This window comes from Salminus brasiliensis, chromosome 11 (assembly GCF_030463535.1).
Source record: "Salminus brasiliensis chromosome 11, fSalBra1.hap2, whole genome shotgun sequence".
Taxonomy (NCBI): Eukaryota; Metazoa; Chordata; class Actinopteri; order Characiformes; family Bryconidae; genus Salminus; species Salminus brasiliensis.
The window spans coordinates 4,540,013-4,556,185 of NC_132888.1; the positions used below are offsets into that span (position 1 = coordinate 4,540,013).

The 16,173-nt window shown below is 41.8% G+C and overlaps 1 protein-coding gene across 1 annotated transcript in view; it reads left to right on the forward strand.

Moving 5' to 3' along the window:
- The window catches only part of st14 (ST14 transmembrane serine protease matriptase), a 71,837-nt gene that overhangs the window by 39,180 nt on the left and 16,484 nt on the right, over positions 1-16,173 (forward strand). The window contains exons 7-15 of the mRNA XM_072690952.1: positions 1,044-1,272; positions 5,056-5,195; positions 7,185-7,288; positions 7,854-7,963; positions 8,650-8,780; positions 9,541-9,645; positions 9,854-9,961; positions 11,566-11,679; positions 15,869-15,988. Of these exons, the coding sequence (XP_072547053.1) occupies positions 1,044-1,272; positions 5,056-5,195; positions 7,185-7,288; positions 7,854-7,963; positions 8,650-8,780; positions 9,541-9,645; positions 9,854-9,961; positions 11,566-11,679; positions 15,869-15,988 (1,161 nt within the window). The remainder of the gene's footprint in view (positions 1-1,043; positions 1,273-5,055; positions 5,196-7,184; positions 7,289-7,853; positions 7,964-8,649; positions 8,781-9,540; positions 9,646-9,853; positions 9,962-11,565; positions 11,680-15,868; positions 15,989-16,173) is intronic.

A 16,173-nucleotide genomic window follows, 5' to 3' on the forward strand; every position in this document is an offset into this window, starting at 1 on the left:
GTGATCAGTTTAAATGATAAACAAGGAATCCACTAGTCGTTATGAAGCCATGTTTAGCATTATGAACTTCCTCCACAAATTGAAGTGTCAGTACACTAACGAGATTTTAATGAAGTCGTTATATAAAAACAATAATTACATATTCATACATAATATTGGTAATTCTTTATTAAGTGTCCCATATTAGGGGTCTATTGAGGTCTTGTTTTTTGTTAAATAAATGAAATGTTTATTTTTTTATTGATTTTTATTATTATTATTTTATTACTCAATTATTTCTTAATGATTTATTCAATATACAGTAAGATTTCTTCATTCTGACCTTTATTAGGTCTAATACGTAAAGAAAAAACACCAAGTGCTTTATTAGGTGTAAAAATGCACAATTAACACTTTTACCACCCTGTTATACGTGTTTTTTAATGCTGTTCAGTCTGTAATTAGTGGATGGACCTACTTTATTGATTTCTGAAGGTTAATTTGAGTGCAATAGTGACCAGACAACACTATGTGCTTATTACATACATATAATAAAGACCTCTAATTAGAGCGGTCATGTTTACTTGATTAAATGAAGAAATGATTGATTATTGGATCGAATACAACAGTAATGTGGATGCGGGTTCTCAGTGGATAGTGGCCTTAGTGATCAGATTGATTGATAAACAAGGAATCCACTAGTACTTATAAAGCATTATTACTCAATGATTTGTTCAATATACAGTAAGATTTCTTAATTCTGACCTTTATTAGGTCTGATACGTAAAGAAAAAACACCAATAAGTGCTTTATTAGTTGTAATAATGCACAATTAACATTTTACCACCCTGTTATACGTGTTTAATTTTAACCTAGTAGTGTGCCCCCTAGTGGTTAGAACTTCAGTTCTGCTGCGTCTGTAACTCCACCACAAGTGATGATGAAATAGTGAGGAATTTCCTCCTACCTTCCTAATCCACTTCCGTTCTCTACAGTTTAATGTTCTCTACAGTTTAATGTTCTCTACAGTTCCACTGACTAATCGTGCTCCATTCGTTCCACAGAGAACTGTTTCTTCCGTTTGGAGGCGGATTCCAAAGCTCAATCCTTCCAGTCTCCAGGCTTTCCAGATAACTACCCTGTTCCGAGTCGCTGCCAGTGGCAAATCCGTGCCCCTAAAGACAAAGCTATCCTGGTCAAATTCCCCAAGTTCAACGTGGAGGACGACTGCTCCAACAACTACGTCTTCATCTATAACTCCCTCAGCGCAGATGAGGCTCAGGCCATCACACAGTGAGTAGCTGTCGCTGTACCGCCGGTTAAGGTGCCATGCGGGGGTGCTGTTTGAGCTGTTTAACTGTTGACTGATCTGCAGTCATTTCTTTGAACACTTGGGGTTGTTTTGTGTAGAAATGTGATATTTTGCAGCAGCCACTCTTTTACTAGGTGCTGAAAATCTCCTGTATAGATGTACTGAATAAAGCATGTTATAATGTCAATTATTACACCACTGTCTTTTGAATGGATAGCATTGCCTTGCTTCTGCTATGTTTCTTAAGGCCTACTTGATCAAAAAGTAAAATAATAATTACCCAGTTCAAATCAAATCAAATCAAATCAACTTTTATTTGTCACATACATAGTAATACACAGTATAACTTGCAGTGAAATGCTTTTTTGACAGTCTGCCCACATCAAAGCTATTCAATAAGATCTAAATTTAAACTTAATTAAACTTAACTTAATGAAATAAAGAATATAATAAAGAATATAAAAATATGAAAATATAGAAATTTAGAAATAAAAGAAGCAAGAAAATTTGAGTGACAGTATTGATTAAATGGCAGACTAAAGATTGGATGGATGGATGGATGGATCTGCAGGGAAAGATAAACAGACAGATTTACATAACATTACATTTAAGGCATTTAGCAGATGCTCTTATCCAGAGCGACTTACAAAAGTGCTTTGCTATTTACTTAAGAGAAACCTCAGCTAGTTTGAATAGACTAAAAATCCAAAGATCCTCAAATCTTAGACTCTACTAAACACAAGTCAATAAGGTGACCACTCTACTATTACCATTACTCCTTTTAGAAGAGGAGGGTCTTCAGTAGATGGGCATAATATGGATAATATTGATGGACTCACTGACGGACAGATGCACTAATAGATTAATGAATTGATACAGACAGACAGTAATGCAGGTACATAGACTGATAGACAGACAGACTGATAAATTGATAGATACAGATAGATACAGACAGACAGACAGACATATGTGGATAAATGTATAGACTAATAGCTATAAAGATGGATAGATAGGTGGATTGATAGATTGATGGGTGGGTCGGTAGGTAGATAGATGGAAGGATGGCTAGTTGGATGGATGACTAGATAGACAGGTGGATAGACAGATTGATTGATTGGTTCCTGATGGACGGATTGTTGCTAATATTTAGTTTATATATCAGTGCTTCATATTATTTGCACTGTTGAGTCATATTCTTCTTGCTTTTTGCTCATGTTTGATTTATTATTTCTACAGTTTTAACTGGTTTTGTTAAAATATAATTTGTTAAAATCCACTCTGATGTACTTTGATCTGCATTGTGGGAATGAAAAATGAAAATGAATTAATATTATTGAAATATTACTTAGCTGTATCAGTTACTAATATAATCCTGATAGACAGGACTTTCATTTAATACAATTTATCAGAAGTTTTGATTAAAATAACGGAAATTACAAATATGTACTAAACGTCCTGCAAATAAATTTTCTAAGGGGACTTTTATTAAACCTCTCCAGATTTCATGCCAAAAATGTACTTTCCCTCTTCTAACCTTGATGGAAGAGACCAGAGAGAATTCCAGCTGTTCCATGTTTTTTAAAACCTCAGTACCAAGGACAGCATGTCTGTTGTGTTCCGTCAGAGAGCTGGACCACGTGTTCTTCTGTTTCAGAGGTCATTTCTCACTGGTTTTGACCAGCACTAGATTTTGTAGGTTTCTTCTGAGACCTTGGATGAGATTGATTTGGCTTTTGAAGACCTCACTTTTGAAATCCAGCAGCAGCAACAGCAGCAGCAACAGCTGCCACCCGCTGTTACCCTAAACTGGGTGGTCGGCAACCTTTGTGAAGGACGTTTACGTCCACCCCCTCTGACAGTTACTTATACTGTGTTTCAAGCATTACCTTCAGTGTGAAACCGTCGGGGTGTCGGGCTGGGAGCGGGGTGGTATTTGCTTTGTATGAGCTGCAGTAACGCTGTTTATAATGACGGCATTATTCTTCTTGGACATGTGTTATCTCTCAGCTCCCTCTCAGCTTTTTAAATGACTTGTTTGGGTAGGGTGTGATCTGGAGAGAGTGGCTGATAACGAGGTGGTTGAGAAGGTCCATCATGGTCTGGTAAATATTGTACGGTGAAACAACAGGGCTCAAACTCAGTGAGAAGTTAAGAGTGAAGATGTAATTTACTTTGCTTTTATTGTCCCAGATGAGTGCCTTTCTTGTGAAGACAGGAAAGTGCCAGTCGTTCAACTCCGTAAAAGCTAGGGATGTCCCGATCCAGGCATATTTTAATGGATCGGGTATGGGCTATTTTAATCCCAGTCCAGTTCCGAGTCTTTATTTGAACCACAGTGTTCAGAGCGCCATCTGGTGTCCTCAACGCAGCATTAACAGACAGTAAAGCCCAGCCGGCTGCAGCAGCAGTGCGGACGTTCTCAGAAGGTAAATAAATGAGTTGAGGTTCTGCAGTGTGGAGCTATTTTACAGTGGAACCTGAAAACAGACCATAATATCTGACCCTTTATAAAACCATCACTGAAACGCTCTGTTTTACCAGCGGGAGAACAACAGAACCGCTCGCTTGCCTTTCTTTGTTTATAAACCAGCACTGAAGAACACATACAGAACCGAATGGAGGGCTAATGCTAACACACACACACACACACACACACACACACACACACACACACACACACACACACACACACACACTATAGAAACCCAAATCACACACAGCACATTCACCCACTATAAACCAGTTATTACACACCAGTAGACCAACAATCACAGATACCAGTCCAGAGTGTATACTACTACACACACATCTACACACACACAGGAAGTGAATAGACTGCAGTGTTGGAAAGGAGGAGCTGGGAGCTGATTGGTCAGGGAGGAGAGTCAGACTGGATTATACAATATTAAACCCTATAAAATGTTACATGGTTGAATGTGACGGGGTTGTGAGTGCTAAAATGGCTAATGCCTTTCTATGCTTACGGTATTGTACAATATGCTGTTTTCATGCAGGCTGTTGTATTATTACATATTAATATATGTACTTTGCTCTATGCCCGATATATTAATGTAAATATTTGTTAAGAGTTTAGGTTGAACCATTATTTTTGTAAAGGAGGAAATGACCAGCTGTTACAGGGTTGCATGAGTGACTGAGGGACAACCGAAAATGCAGCAATATTTTTAAAAGAATTATACATAACTTAACTCATAAAGAAAGTCTAATTACATCAGTTAAATTTAATGTTAATAAAATTACATTTTTAATATTTCTCATTTCTTAATAGGCTATTCAAATATGATTTTAATCAGTGGGGACAGGCCAAAATGCAGTACTTTTCTCAGGAAACACAAGTTAAATATTTTATTTTTTATTATTAGCATTATTTTGTATATTATATTGTATTTTCATTCATGTAGGTAGTACATGTGAAAGCCTTTTTTATTTATTATTTATTAAATAAATAATATTTAATAATATTATTTTTAAATATTATCCCCCCCCAAATGGATAATATTGACCAAATTTCTGGACTTAAAGGGCACCACATTCTGAGAATCACTCAGAGGAAGCATTTTAATGAAGCAGTCTTAACTGTAGGGACCTTGTGGACACCTGGCTCGACTCCGGAACATCTTTAAAAAAAAAACTTGATGAGTTAAATCATGTGTGTTAGAGCAATCTCTATGAAAACATTTTTTAAATGTAAATTTGTTGCCTCTGTATGAGGTAGTTTTAATCATTTACTTATTAACTGACAGGAAGTGTGGTCAGCGTCCACCCACAAACCCCCTGGAAGTGATCTCCTCCAACAACATCATGCTTCTCAACCTCATCACAGACGGTGACGTCCAGAGACCTGGATTCAGAGCAGAGTACAGTGCTGTTCCCATTACTACAGGTAATGCTCAACCACCACAGTTCACACGTCATCACCACAGGTGAGATTTCAACATGTGCTCACCCGTGTGCTCAGACAATTCCCTGACTCAGTTAATGCTCAGTCCCCCTCTCAGGTAACGCCCAGTCCTCCAACTCAGGCATCGCTTTATCCCCCTCTCAGGTAACGCCCAGTCCCCCTACTCAGGTAACGCCCAGTCCCCCTTCTCAGGTATTGCTTAATTCCCTTCTCAGGTAACGTTCAATCCCCCTCTCAGATAACGCCCAATCCCACTCTCAGGTAACACCCAATCCCACTATCAGGTAACGCCCAATCCCTCTCTCAGGTAACGCCCGGTCCCCCTTCTCAGGTAACGCCCGGTCCCCCTTCTCAGGTAACGCTCAATCCCCTTCTCAGGTAACGCTCAATCCCCTTCTCAGGTAACGCTCAATCCCCCTCTCAGGTAACGCCCAGTCCCCCTACTCAGGTGATGCCCAGTCCCCCTACTCAGGTGATGCCCAGTCCCCCTACTCAGGTGATGCCCAGTCCCCCTACTCAGGTAACGCCCAGTCCCCCTACTCAGGTGACGCCCGGTCCCCCTTCTCAGGTAACGCCCGGTCCCCCTTCTCAGGTAACGCTCAATCCCCTTCTCAGGTAATGCTCAATCCCCTTCTCAGGTAACGTTCAATCCCCCTCTCAGATAACGCCCAATCCCTCTCTCAGGTAACGCCCGGTCCCCTTCTCAGGTATCGCTTAATCCCCTTCTCAGGTAACGCTCAATCCCCCTCTCAGGTAACGCCCAATCCCTCTCTCAGGTAACGCCCGGTCCCCTTCTCAGGTATCGCTTAATCCCCTTCTCAGGTAACGCTCAATCCCCCTCTCAGGTAACGCCCAATCCCTCTCTCAGGTAACGCCCGGTCCCCCTTCTCAGGTATCGCTTAATCCCCCTACTCAGGTAATTCCCCATCCCCCTCTCAGGTAACGCCCAGTCCCACTACTCAGGTAATGCCCAATCCCCCTCTCAGGTAACACCCAGTCCCCCTACTTAGGTAATGCCCAATCCCCCTCTCAGGTAACGCTCAATTCCCCTTCTCAGGTAACATTCAATTCCCCCTCTCAGGTAATGCTCAACACAAAAATTAGACCTATTGTAACACACAAGGTAACGCCCAGTCCCCCTTCTCAGGTAACGCCCAGTCCCCCTTCTCAGGTAAGCTCAGTCCCCCCTCTCAGGTAACGCCCATTCCCCCTTCTCAGGTAACGCCCCAGTACCCCTTCTCAGGTAACGCCCAATCCCTATTACCCAACCTCTCCACCCCCTTAGGTTTTGCACACCCTAAATGCAGGTGTAAGGGAATGCACTATCCCCCTCTGAGGAAACGCCTCCAGATAACGCTTTGTCCCTCTATAAGGAAATGCCCCGCCCTCCTGTGTTGTAACGTCCCACTCACATTAACCTGTCAACCCTTCCCCCTCTTCTCAGATAACGAGTTATGCCCCGTACAGTAAAATCCCGTCCTTCGCCTCAGGTGTGGAGGTTAGCTCACTAAAAATACAGATTGTTAGTGTTCCCTCAGAAAATGCCCTTAAATATCATATTCAGAAGTGCTGAGTAATAACAGGAGGGGCGTTAGGACCTGTAGAGTTGAGGACTGTAGCTGCACTGTTTGCTTTGTTTCGGCTCAGTAATGTTGCATTGCTCAAATTCCTGCTTCCTGTTCGTGGCGTTGAGCGAAGGCTGCTCCCACGCAGTTTCAGTGTACTTCATCACCCGCTACCTGTTGGGACGGCCTACGCTCATGTTGCAGCACGCTTCGTCTGACTGGCTGAATGAGCCTGTCTGAATGTCCAGCTGGATTTTGGCATCGATCTAAACATGTGCTGAAGTTTGTTGTAACTAATAAACTTGCTTTAATTGTTTGCTGCATGTCTATGCTTTCTCACAGCCGTGGGAAATACAATACACTTTACAATACAAGTGTTGTGTGTAATTTCTGTGTGTGCTTGTAGGCCAGAAGTGTGGAGGCGTTCTGACGAATCTAAGTGGAAACATCAGCTCCCCTCATTACCCCAGCTTCTACCCACCTTCAGTGGACTGTACCTGGACCATAAATGTAACTACCTGTCCCAGCCACTGTGTCATGTGTTACGTAGCCAGTATGTTAAGAGGAAAGCTTTAATCTAGTCTCTTTAGTTAAGCTTCAGTAGAGGAAAGTACATGGACAAAAGTTTTGGGACACCTGCTCATGATTCACTGCTTCTTCTGAAATCAAGAGTTGAGAGCTAATCCTGCTTTTGTTGGAGTGACTGTCTCTACTGTAAAGGGAAGAAGGCTTAAGAATAGATTTTGGAGGAGCATTGCTGTGAGGATTTGATTGCATTCGGAAACAAGAAAAAGGGGGAAAATTGACAGAAAACAAATATCTGTAAATAAATAAATAAATAAAAAAAGTCAGACATCTGGGATGAGATTTAGTTGTTGAGGTTTCTGTGTTTGCTGTTAAATTAGGCCTATATATAGCCCAGTTTCTTCTTTAACTTAATAGGGGATTAATAAAGCTAATGATTGATGGGTGGTCTCGGACTTTGCTCGAACAGTGCGATTCTGAAAAACTTCAAAATGCCAAAAATGTAAGACTTGGACCCTTTAATTACTGCTCTACAATTCGACCTGTTTAGGTTCCTGCAGGCATGAACATCCGGGTGAAGTTCACCATGTTCCGGATGAAGGAACCTCAAGTGAACATTCGCGTCTGCCACAAGGACTACGTGGAGATTCTGGGCACAAAGTATGATCAAGCCTTGTTTCATTCATTTTACACACATCTCCAGCTCTGGGGAACAGCTCTGGGGAACAGCTCTGGGGAACAGCTCTGGGGAACAGCTCTGGGGAACAGCTCTGGGGAACAGCTCTGGGGAACAGTGTAATCAGGGCATTTCATTAATGTAGTATTTTCATCCCTGTTTAATCAGATAAACTATGTAGTGCATAAATTCAGTCAAATGCAAAACTAGCATGTCAATTTTGGAGGTAAGAATGTACAAAGTAGAGCCAAAAATCTTTTATTACATAATTTTTTTTAATGAATTCTGAATGTATTTTATTTCAATGACAGGGACTTTGTATATAAAACATATGCCTGACAAGTACTTAGAATAAATATAGTACTTAGAATAATATAGTACTTAGAATATATATATATATATATATATATATATATATATATATATATATATATAGTGTGTGCAACTTAAACTATATATACTGGGTGCAACTTAAAGTAGCTGAATTTGAATGCATTCATTAGAAAGGGTGTCCACTAACTTCTGGACATATACTGTACAAGGTTTTTGCATGAAAGCAACGGTATACTAATGAAGAATATAAAGCTAGTTGAATTGAGTGTGTGTGTTTGTGTTTGTGTGTGTGTGTGTGTGTGTGTGTGTGTGTGTGTGTGTGTGTGTGTTTTTAAAGGTACTGTGGCGAGAGGTCTATGCTGGCCCTCACCAGCGCCAACAACACAATGACCATTAACTTCCACTCTGACAAGTCCTACACAGATAAAGGCTTCATGGCTGTTTACAGCGCCTACGACCCCAAAAACCGTAAGCAGCTCTGCACTGGCGCACAGTTAGAGGAGTAGTTTGGCTTTATTACCAACAAAGCTAACATAGCTAATGAAAAGTAATCCTATTAGCTAATCCTATTGGTGCTAACTGCTGTCTAGATCATCACACACTCTCCTCAAACTGTGTGGAGGCGTTCAGTCATCTCTAGTAGACTTCTCAACATGGTTTCCGACACCGTATGACTCGCAGATACACTAATTGGACAAAAGTTTTGGGACACCTGCTCTAGGGAGCGCAGTTCCACTGCTCCATTAGGCCAATGGGTTCATCTTTGTGATCTGTGTGCATTTGCACATCTGTGTCAGCAATGGGTGCAACCTAAAGTCGCTGAATGCTTTCATAAGAAGGGGTGTCCACAAACATTTGGACACATAGTGCATCTGATTACATCGTTTTTGCCAGACTGCCTCTTCCATTATACTTGTATAGTGGTCAGCACTACTGATGGAATCAGTGAGATCTGTGAGTCTGAAGAACCTTTTAAAGTTTAAAGAACCTGCACACGATCTAAAGGTTCTATGGTAATTATGAGCTTTTCAGAAGCTTTCATCCAGGCCAGCAAACACTTAGAACCTTTATTGGATTTCTGATCCATTCTCTCTGATGTTTGTGTAAAGATGTGTTATTCCACTATACCTCACATTTTGCTTACAACACTGCAGTCTATTCATTTCCTGTGTGTGTGTGTGTGTGTGTGTGTGTGTGTGTGTGTGTGTGTGTGTGTGTGTGTATGTAGCTTGTCCTGGACAGTTTACCTGCACTACAGGGATGTGTATCTCTAAGGAGCTGCAGTGTGATGGCTGGAACGACTGTGGAGACATGAGCGATGAGAGAAAGTGCCGTAAGACACAGACCACTGACTTAATCTCAGAGATGGGTGGGGTGGGCATGGGGCAGCTAGGGGGGGTGGGCAGACAGGCAGACGGGTTGGTGGGCAGGCAGACACGCAGCCGGGATGTTATCATACAGAACACAACCTATACAGTATATTAACTCAATGAAAATGATATACCACACTGTGTGTATGTGTGGCTGTGTGTGTTTGACAGAATGTGAGGAGGATCACTTTTCGTGTGCTAATGGTCTCTGTAAACCGAAGTACTGGGTGTGTGATCAGGTGAACGACTGTGGAGATAATAGTGATGAAAAGCAGTGCAGTAAGTGACTCACTTTTACACTCTTACACTATAGTAGCTCTGCACTATTACGCTCTTGCAGCTCTACACTATCGCGGCTCTACACTATTATACTTGCAGCTCTACACTGTTACACTATTGCAGCTCTACACTATTACACTTGCAGCTCTACACTATTCGGCTCTACACTAGTTCAGCTCTACACTATTACACTTATGCAACTCTACACTGTTACACTATTGCGGCTCTACACTAGTTCAGCTCTACACTATTACACTTATGCAACTCTACACTGTTACACTATTGCAGCTCTACACTATTACACTTGCAGCTCTACACTATTACACTTGCAGCTCTACACTATTACACTTGCAGCTCTACACTATTGCGGCTCTACACTATTTCAGCCCATCACTATTACACTTATGCAACTCTACACTATTGCAGCTCTACACTATGGTGGCTCTACACTATCACACTCTTGCAGCTCTACACTTTCACACTCTTACAGCTCTACACTCTTACAGCTCTACACTCTTGCAGCTCTACACTCTTGCAGCTATACTCTATTGCAGCTCTACACTATTACACTCTTGCAGCTATACTCTATTGCAGCTCTACACTATTTCACTATTGCACCTCTACACTATTTCACTATTGCACCTCTACACTATTTCACTATTGCACCTCTACACTATTTCACTATTGCACCTCTACACTATTTCACTATTGCACCTCTACACTATTGCACCTCTACACTATTTCACTATTGCACCTCTACACTATTGCGGCTCTACACTATTTCACTATTGCAGCTCTACACTATTTCACTATTGCACCTCTACACTATTGCGGCTCTACACTATTTCACTATTGCAGCTCTACACTATTTCACTATTGCACCTCTACACTATTTCACTATTGCACCTCTACACTATTGCACCTCTACACTATTTCACTATTGCACCTCTACACTATTTCACTATTGCACCTCTACACTATTGCGGCTCTACACTATTTCACTATTGCAGCTCTACACTATTGCGGCATTACACTATTTCACTATTGCAGCTCTACACTCTTGCAGCTCTACCTAATTGCAGCTCTACACTATTACACTCTTGCAGCTATACTCTATTGCAGCTCTACACTATTACACTTGTAGCTCTACGCTATTGCAGCTCTACACTATTTCACTATTGCACCTCTACACTATTGCACCTCTACACTATTTCACTATTGCACCTCTACACTATTTCACTATTGCACCTCTACACTATTGCAGCTCTACACTATTTCACTATTGCACCTCTACACTATTGCGGCTCTACACTATTTCACTATTGCAGCTCTACACTATTGCGGCATTACACTATTTCACTATTGCAGCTCTACACTATTGCTGCATTACACTATTTCACTATTGCAGCTCTACTTTATTGCAGCTCTACACTGTAATACTCTTGCAGCTCTACACTATTGCAGCACTACTCTCTTGCTGCTTTACAGTATAACACTGTTTCCCTCTGCACTCTCTCTTTGCCACACTCATCTTTCTCCCCCTCCTCCCTCTCTCTCTCTCTCTCTCTCTCTCTCTCTCTCTCTCTCTCTCTCTCTCTCTGCAGGCTGTCAGAAGAATCAGCTGAGGTGTGGTGACGGAACGTGTTTGCCGAATAGCGTAATCTGTGATGGGAAGAAGGACTGTAAAGATGGGAGTGATGAGGCATCCTGTAAAGAGTGTGAGTGAACACACTTCTGTCTCAGAAACGTTCCAACAGCGTCTCGGAGCTCCTGTAAAAACACTCCACTCAGTCAAGTGAGCTCTGCATGACGGCGCTGCAGTAGTTGCTTAGCCTAATTGTTATGAGTGGAACAGAGAGAGACATATTCTATCATATAAACTAATAAAGTCAATATTTTAATCAAAACAAATTAGCCAGACATTTCTGTTTGTAGCTTCTTAAACACTAGGAGGAGCTGGTTGAGCTCATTTGATGTGAATTTCAGTAATATAAATCTTCCATACAAATAATAAATAATAATAATGATGCTATTGCATGTCATTGAAATACTACCTTCACTGGTAATGGGGTTTTAATGTGAAATGCTCCATTCTCAGGATACTTAGGTGCTTTTGTACTTATTATACTTTAAAATAGAACCAAATACCTAAGCATACTACTGCATATCATTACTGTCCTACTAAAACCTTGTATGTACATTTTTGCTGTTTTTCACTTATATGTGAATCTGTCAGTTGTTTTTCATCAGAATTATTATATCAGAATTTCCTGATGAAATAGACCAATAGAAATGATCTAAAAAGACCAGGAATGAAATCTTTCTACACTGACTTTCATTGAAGTCAGTTTTTTGCATGACAGCGATGATAAGTATTCAAATCCATATTTCATAAATTTACTTTAATTTAATTTAAAATGAAAACACATTTAATAATTATTACAACTGCATCACTAGTATGCACTGAGTATATTAGAAATGTACTGAAATATACATTAATCATATTTACATTACAAATATACTTCTAGTTCCTGTTTTACCAAAATAGCAAACTTCTAGAGATACTTTGTTGTGCATAACATGGAAATTGCAATGTACTATAATATGAACTGTAATATTTTTTGTTTTACTTTTTAGTTAAAATATGCATACATATTTCTATGACCTTTCTAGTTTAGTACTTTAAGTGAATTACTGCAATACTAGTTGTTTTAATACACTATAATATATAATATATAATGTACAGAAGTCTGTTTGAAAAGTATTTAAGTACATTCCAATGTATTAAATTTAATTCAAATAAAAGATACTAATATATTATATTTATTAATACTATTATACTATTTATAAAATATACTAGTTATTTTAATTACAAAATACAGTTCAATCAAAGTTTACTAATGAAAGCATTTGATAAAAGTATAATTAATGTGTTTTTTAAATATGTTAGGTGCATACATTTGCTAGTATATTTACAGCATATTTAGACAAATTTAGTATGCTGTGTGTGTCTATATAATTTTGGTCAATGTTTCTCTAAAATTGTTAATTTTGATAATCTGTTGATAATCTTTTGATAAGTACTTTCTTCTCTGAGCTTGTTTCAGTGAGGAAACATCATGTGCCTCATGTTATTTGCTCTTAGAGTCAGAAAGCAGTTGTAAACTTTTGGGTTTTGTGGACAGGCTGAAGGAAAGGGCCTCCTTGCTTTATGGAAAAGCTCTAAGTGGTGCTTGAGACGACTTTTATAGTGTTTTTGTTGGGCGTAATGTTTCTGATATGTTCCGCTAGAGAAGACCCTCTGTAGCAGAATGACTAGCAGTTAAGGTTTCATCAACAAACCTGCTTACACAGCACTTTCTGAGAGTGAGGCTGAGAGATGGAGAAAACACACACACACACACACACACACACACACACACACACACACACACAGAGGAGGACTTATTTTTTGTTGTTCAATCCTGTACGTTTTTCATGACTGTGAATTGCAGCATCTCTCCTTTTTGGGATGCCTCTCCTTTTGATGCCTGTCAAAGCTCTGCCTTCTCACCACCACTATTGGTCTACATGTACCTGCATCTAGACAGTCATATTACAATATTATGACCCAACATTATGATATAATGAAATTTCAGCTCTGTGTCCCATATAGGAGCACTGTGTAGTTCTCTAATTCCAGGCTGTCTACATCTGCATACTTTGCTATCAGCCTCCATTCACCCTGTTTATTCTTCAATGGTCAGGACCCCACAGGACTGACCACCACAGAGCAGACTGTAGTAGTATTTGGGTGGTGGGTCAGTCATTCTCAGCGCTGCATTGACACTGAGTGACCTGACAGTGGTGGTGAGTGTGTTAGCAGTGTGTTGCGCTGGTGGTACGAGTGGATCAGACACAGCAGTGCTGCTGGAGTGCTTAAACCCCTCAGTGCAGTCTCACTGCTGGACTGGGAATGGTCCACCCACCAGAAATATCCAGCCAGCAGCATCCTGTGAGCACTGATGAAGGACTGAGAACCATCTACTGTTCCACCGTATTGTAGAAGAACCCCCACTGTTCCTCTGACCTGGTTCACAGTCTCCCGGAACAGGACAGTTTTGATGAGGAAGTAAAATTTAGGTGGAAACAGAATCGGGTCAAAATACAGGCCCTATTCGAGATGACTCGAATGCTAATTAGTGGGGTTAGGCTTAGTGCTAGTTGGCTACATTAGACTTGTAGGTAAAACCATAAAGCTGAAAAGCAGCTCCTCAGAGGCCGACCCGGTCTCGGCTGATCTGCAGTGAGGAGAAAAGTGTGGATCTGTTGCTGTAAGTGTGTCCCTGCTGCCGAACTGACACAAACACCACCTGCCCCACTCAGTACTGTGAGTCAGCAACACCCACGCTCTCTCGCTCTCTCCCCCATCCCCTCCCTCTCCCTCTCTTTCTCCATCTTCTACCCCCTCTGCCATCCTCCCTTGCCCCTCCATCCCTCCCTTCCTCCATCCCTTCCTCCATCCATCCCTACCTTCCTCCATCCCTCCCTGCCTCCATCCCTCCCTTCCTCCATCCCTTCCTTCCTCCATCCCTTCCTCCATCCATCCCTACCTTCCTCCATCCCTCCCTGCCTCCATCCCTCCCTTCCTCCATCCCTGCCTCCATCCCTCCTTTCCTCCATCCCTTTTTGCTCCCTCCCTCTTGTCCACTCCCCCCCCTCCCTCCCTACCTCCCTCCCTTCCTCTTACTTTCCCCCTCCCTCATCTACCCCACTCTCCTTCTCTCTCTCTTCCTCCCTCCTTTCCTCAATCCTTCCCTCTTGCTCGCTCCCTCTCTTCTTCCCTCTTCCCCGTCCTCATCTACCTCACTCTCCTTCTCTCTTCCTCCCTCTCCCTCTCTTCCTCCCTCTTTTTCCCCTCTGCCATCCTCCCTTGCCCCTTCATCCCTCCCTCCATCCCTCCCTTTTGCTCCCTCCCTCTTGCACGCTCCCTCCCTCCCTCCTGCCCGCTCCCTCCCTCCCTCTTGCTCCCTCTTTCTTGCTCCCTCCCTACCTCCCCCCCTCCCTCTTGCTCCCTCCCTCTCTTGCTCCTTGTTCCCCCCTCTGCCATCCTCCCCTCCCCTCTTGCTCCCCCCCTCTTCTTCCCTCTTTTCCCCTCCCTCATCTACCCCACTCTCCTTCTTCCTCTCTCCCTCTCTCCCCCTCTCTGTCCCTCCCTCTCTCCCTCTCTCTCTCTCTCTCTCTCTCTCTCTCCCCCCTCTCCGTCTCCCTCCCTCTCTCTCTTTTTCTTTCCCACTGCCCTTTCACCCACCTTTTCACTGTGTTTCTTGTGTTGTGTCTGTATAATTTAGAGGTGATAAGTGACCTCCCCTGTTGATCAATAAGTCTGATCGATAAGGCAGCTCTTGCGTTGTTGTGAGCTCGCAGCAGCCAAACACAACGCCAACCAAACCCACAGCCTGACCCCATGCTGTTCCTTTACTTCTCACTGACCATCACGTCTCAGTGGTCTCTCTTTCTCTCATCAGTCCAATTTCAGTCTAGTTATATTAATACACATACATGCAATATATGTCCAAATATTTGTGGACACCCCTTCTAATGAATGCATTCAGCTGCTTTTAGTTTTACCCATTTCTGACACAGATGTGCCATTGCACACACACTGCTTGTCTAGTCCCTGTAGAGAAGTACAGTTACTCCAACAAAAGCAGGATCGGCTCTTTTTAATACCCTTGATTTCAGCAGAAACATTGAATGAGCAGGCGTCCCAATACTTTTGTCAATGTATTGTGTATATAGAAATGGGTCAATTATTAAATATACATGTGTAGGAAATGAAAAAAATAACTATGCAACAAGTATACATATCTCTCTCTCTCTTGTGCTCTCTCTCCCACTCTCTCTCTCTCTCTCTCTCTCTCGCAGCTGTAGGGATATGTACAGCCTTCACGTTCACCTGTAAGAACAAAGAGTGTGTGAACAAAATCAACGCTGAGTGTGATAAAGTTAATGACTGCCCGGACGGTTCTGATGAAGAAGGCTGTGGTGAGTGAATTTTAATTAATCTGAGTCTGAGTTTGTTTCTTTGCCCCCTCCACCCCCCCAATTAGCATCATATAAACCCAACACACACACACACACACACACACACACACACACACACCCTCACTCCTCAAACCCTGTGGAGATGTTCAGTGATCTCTAACAGACTTGCTGAAGTGCTTTCTGTG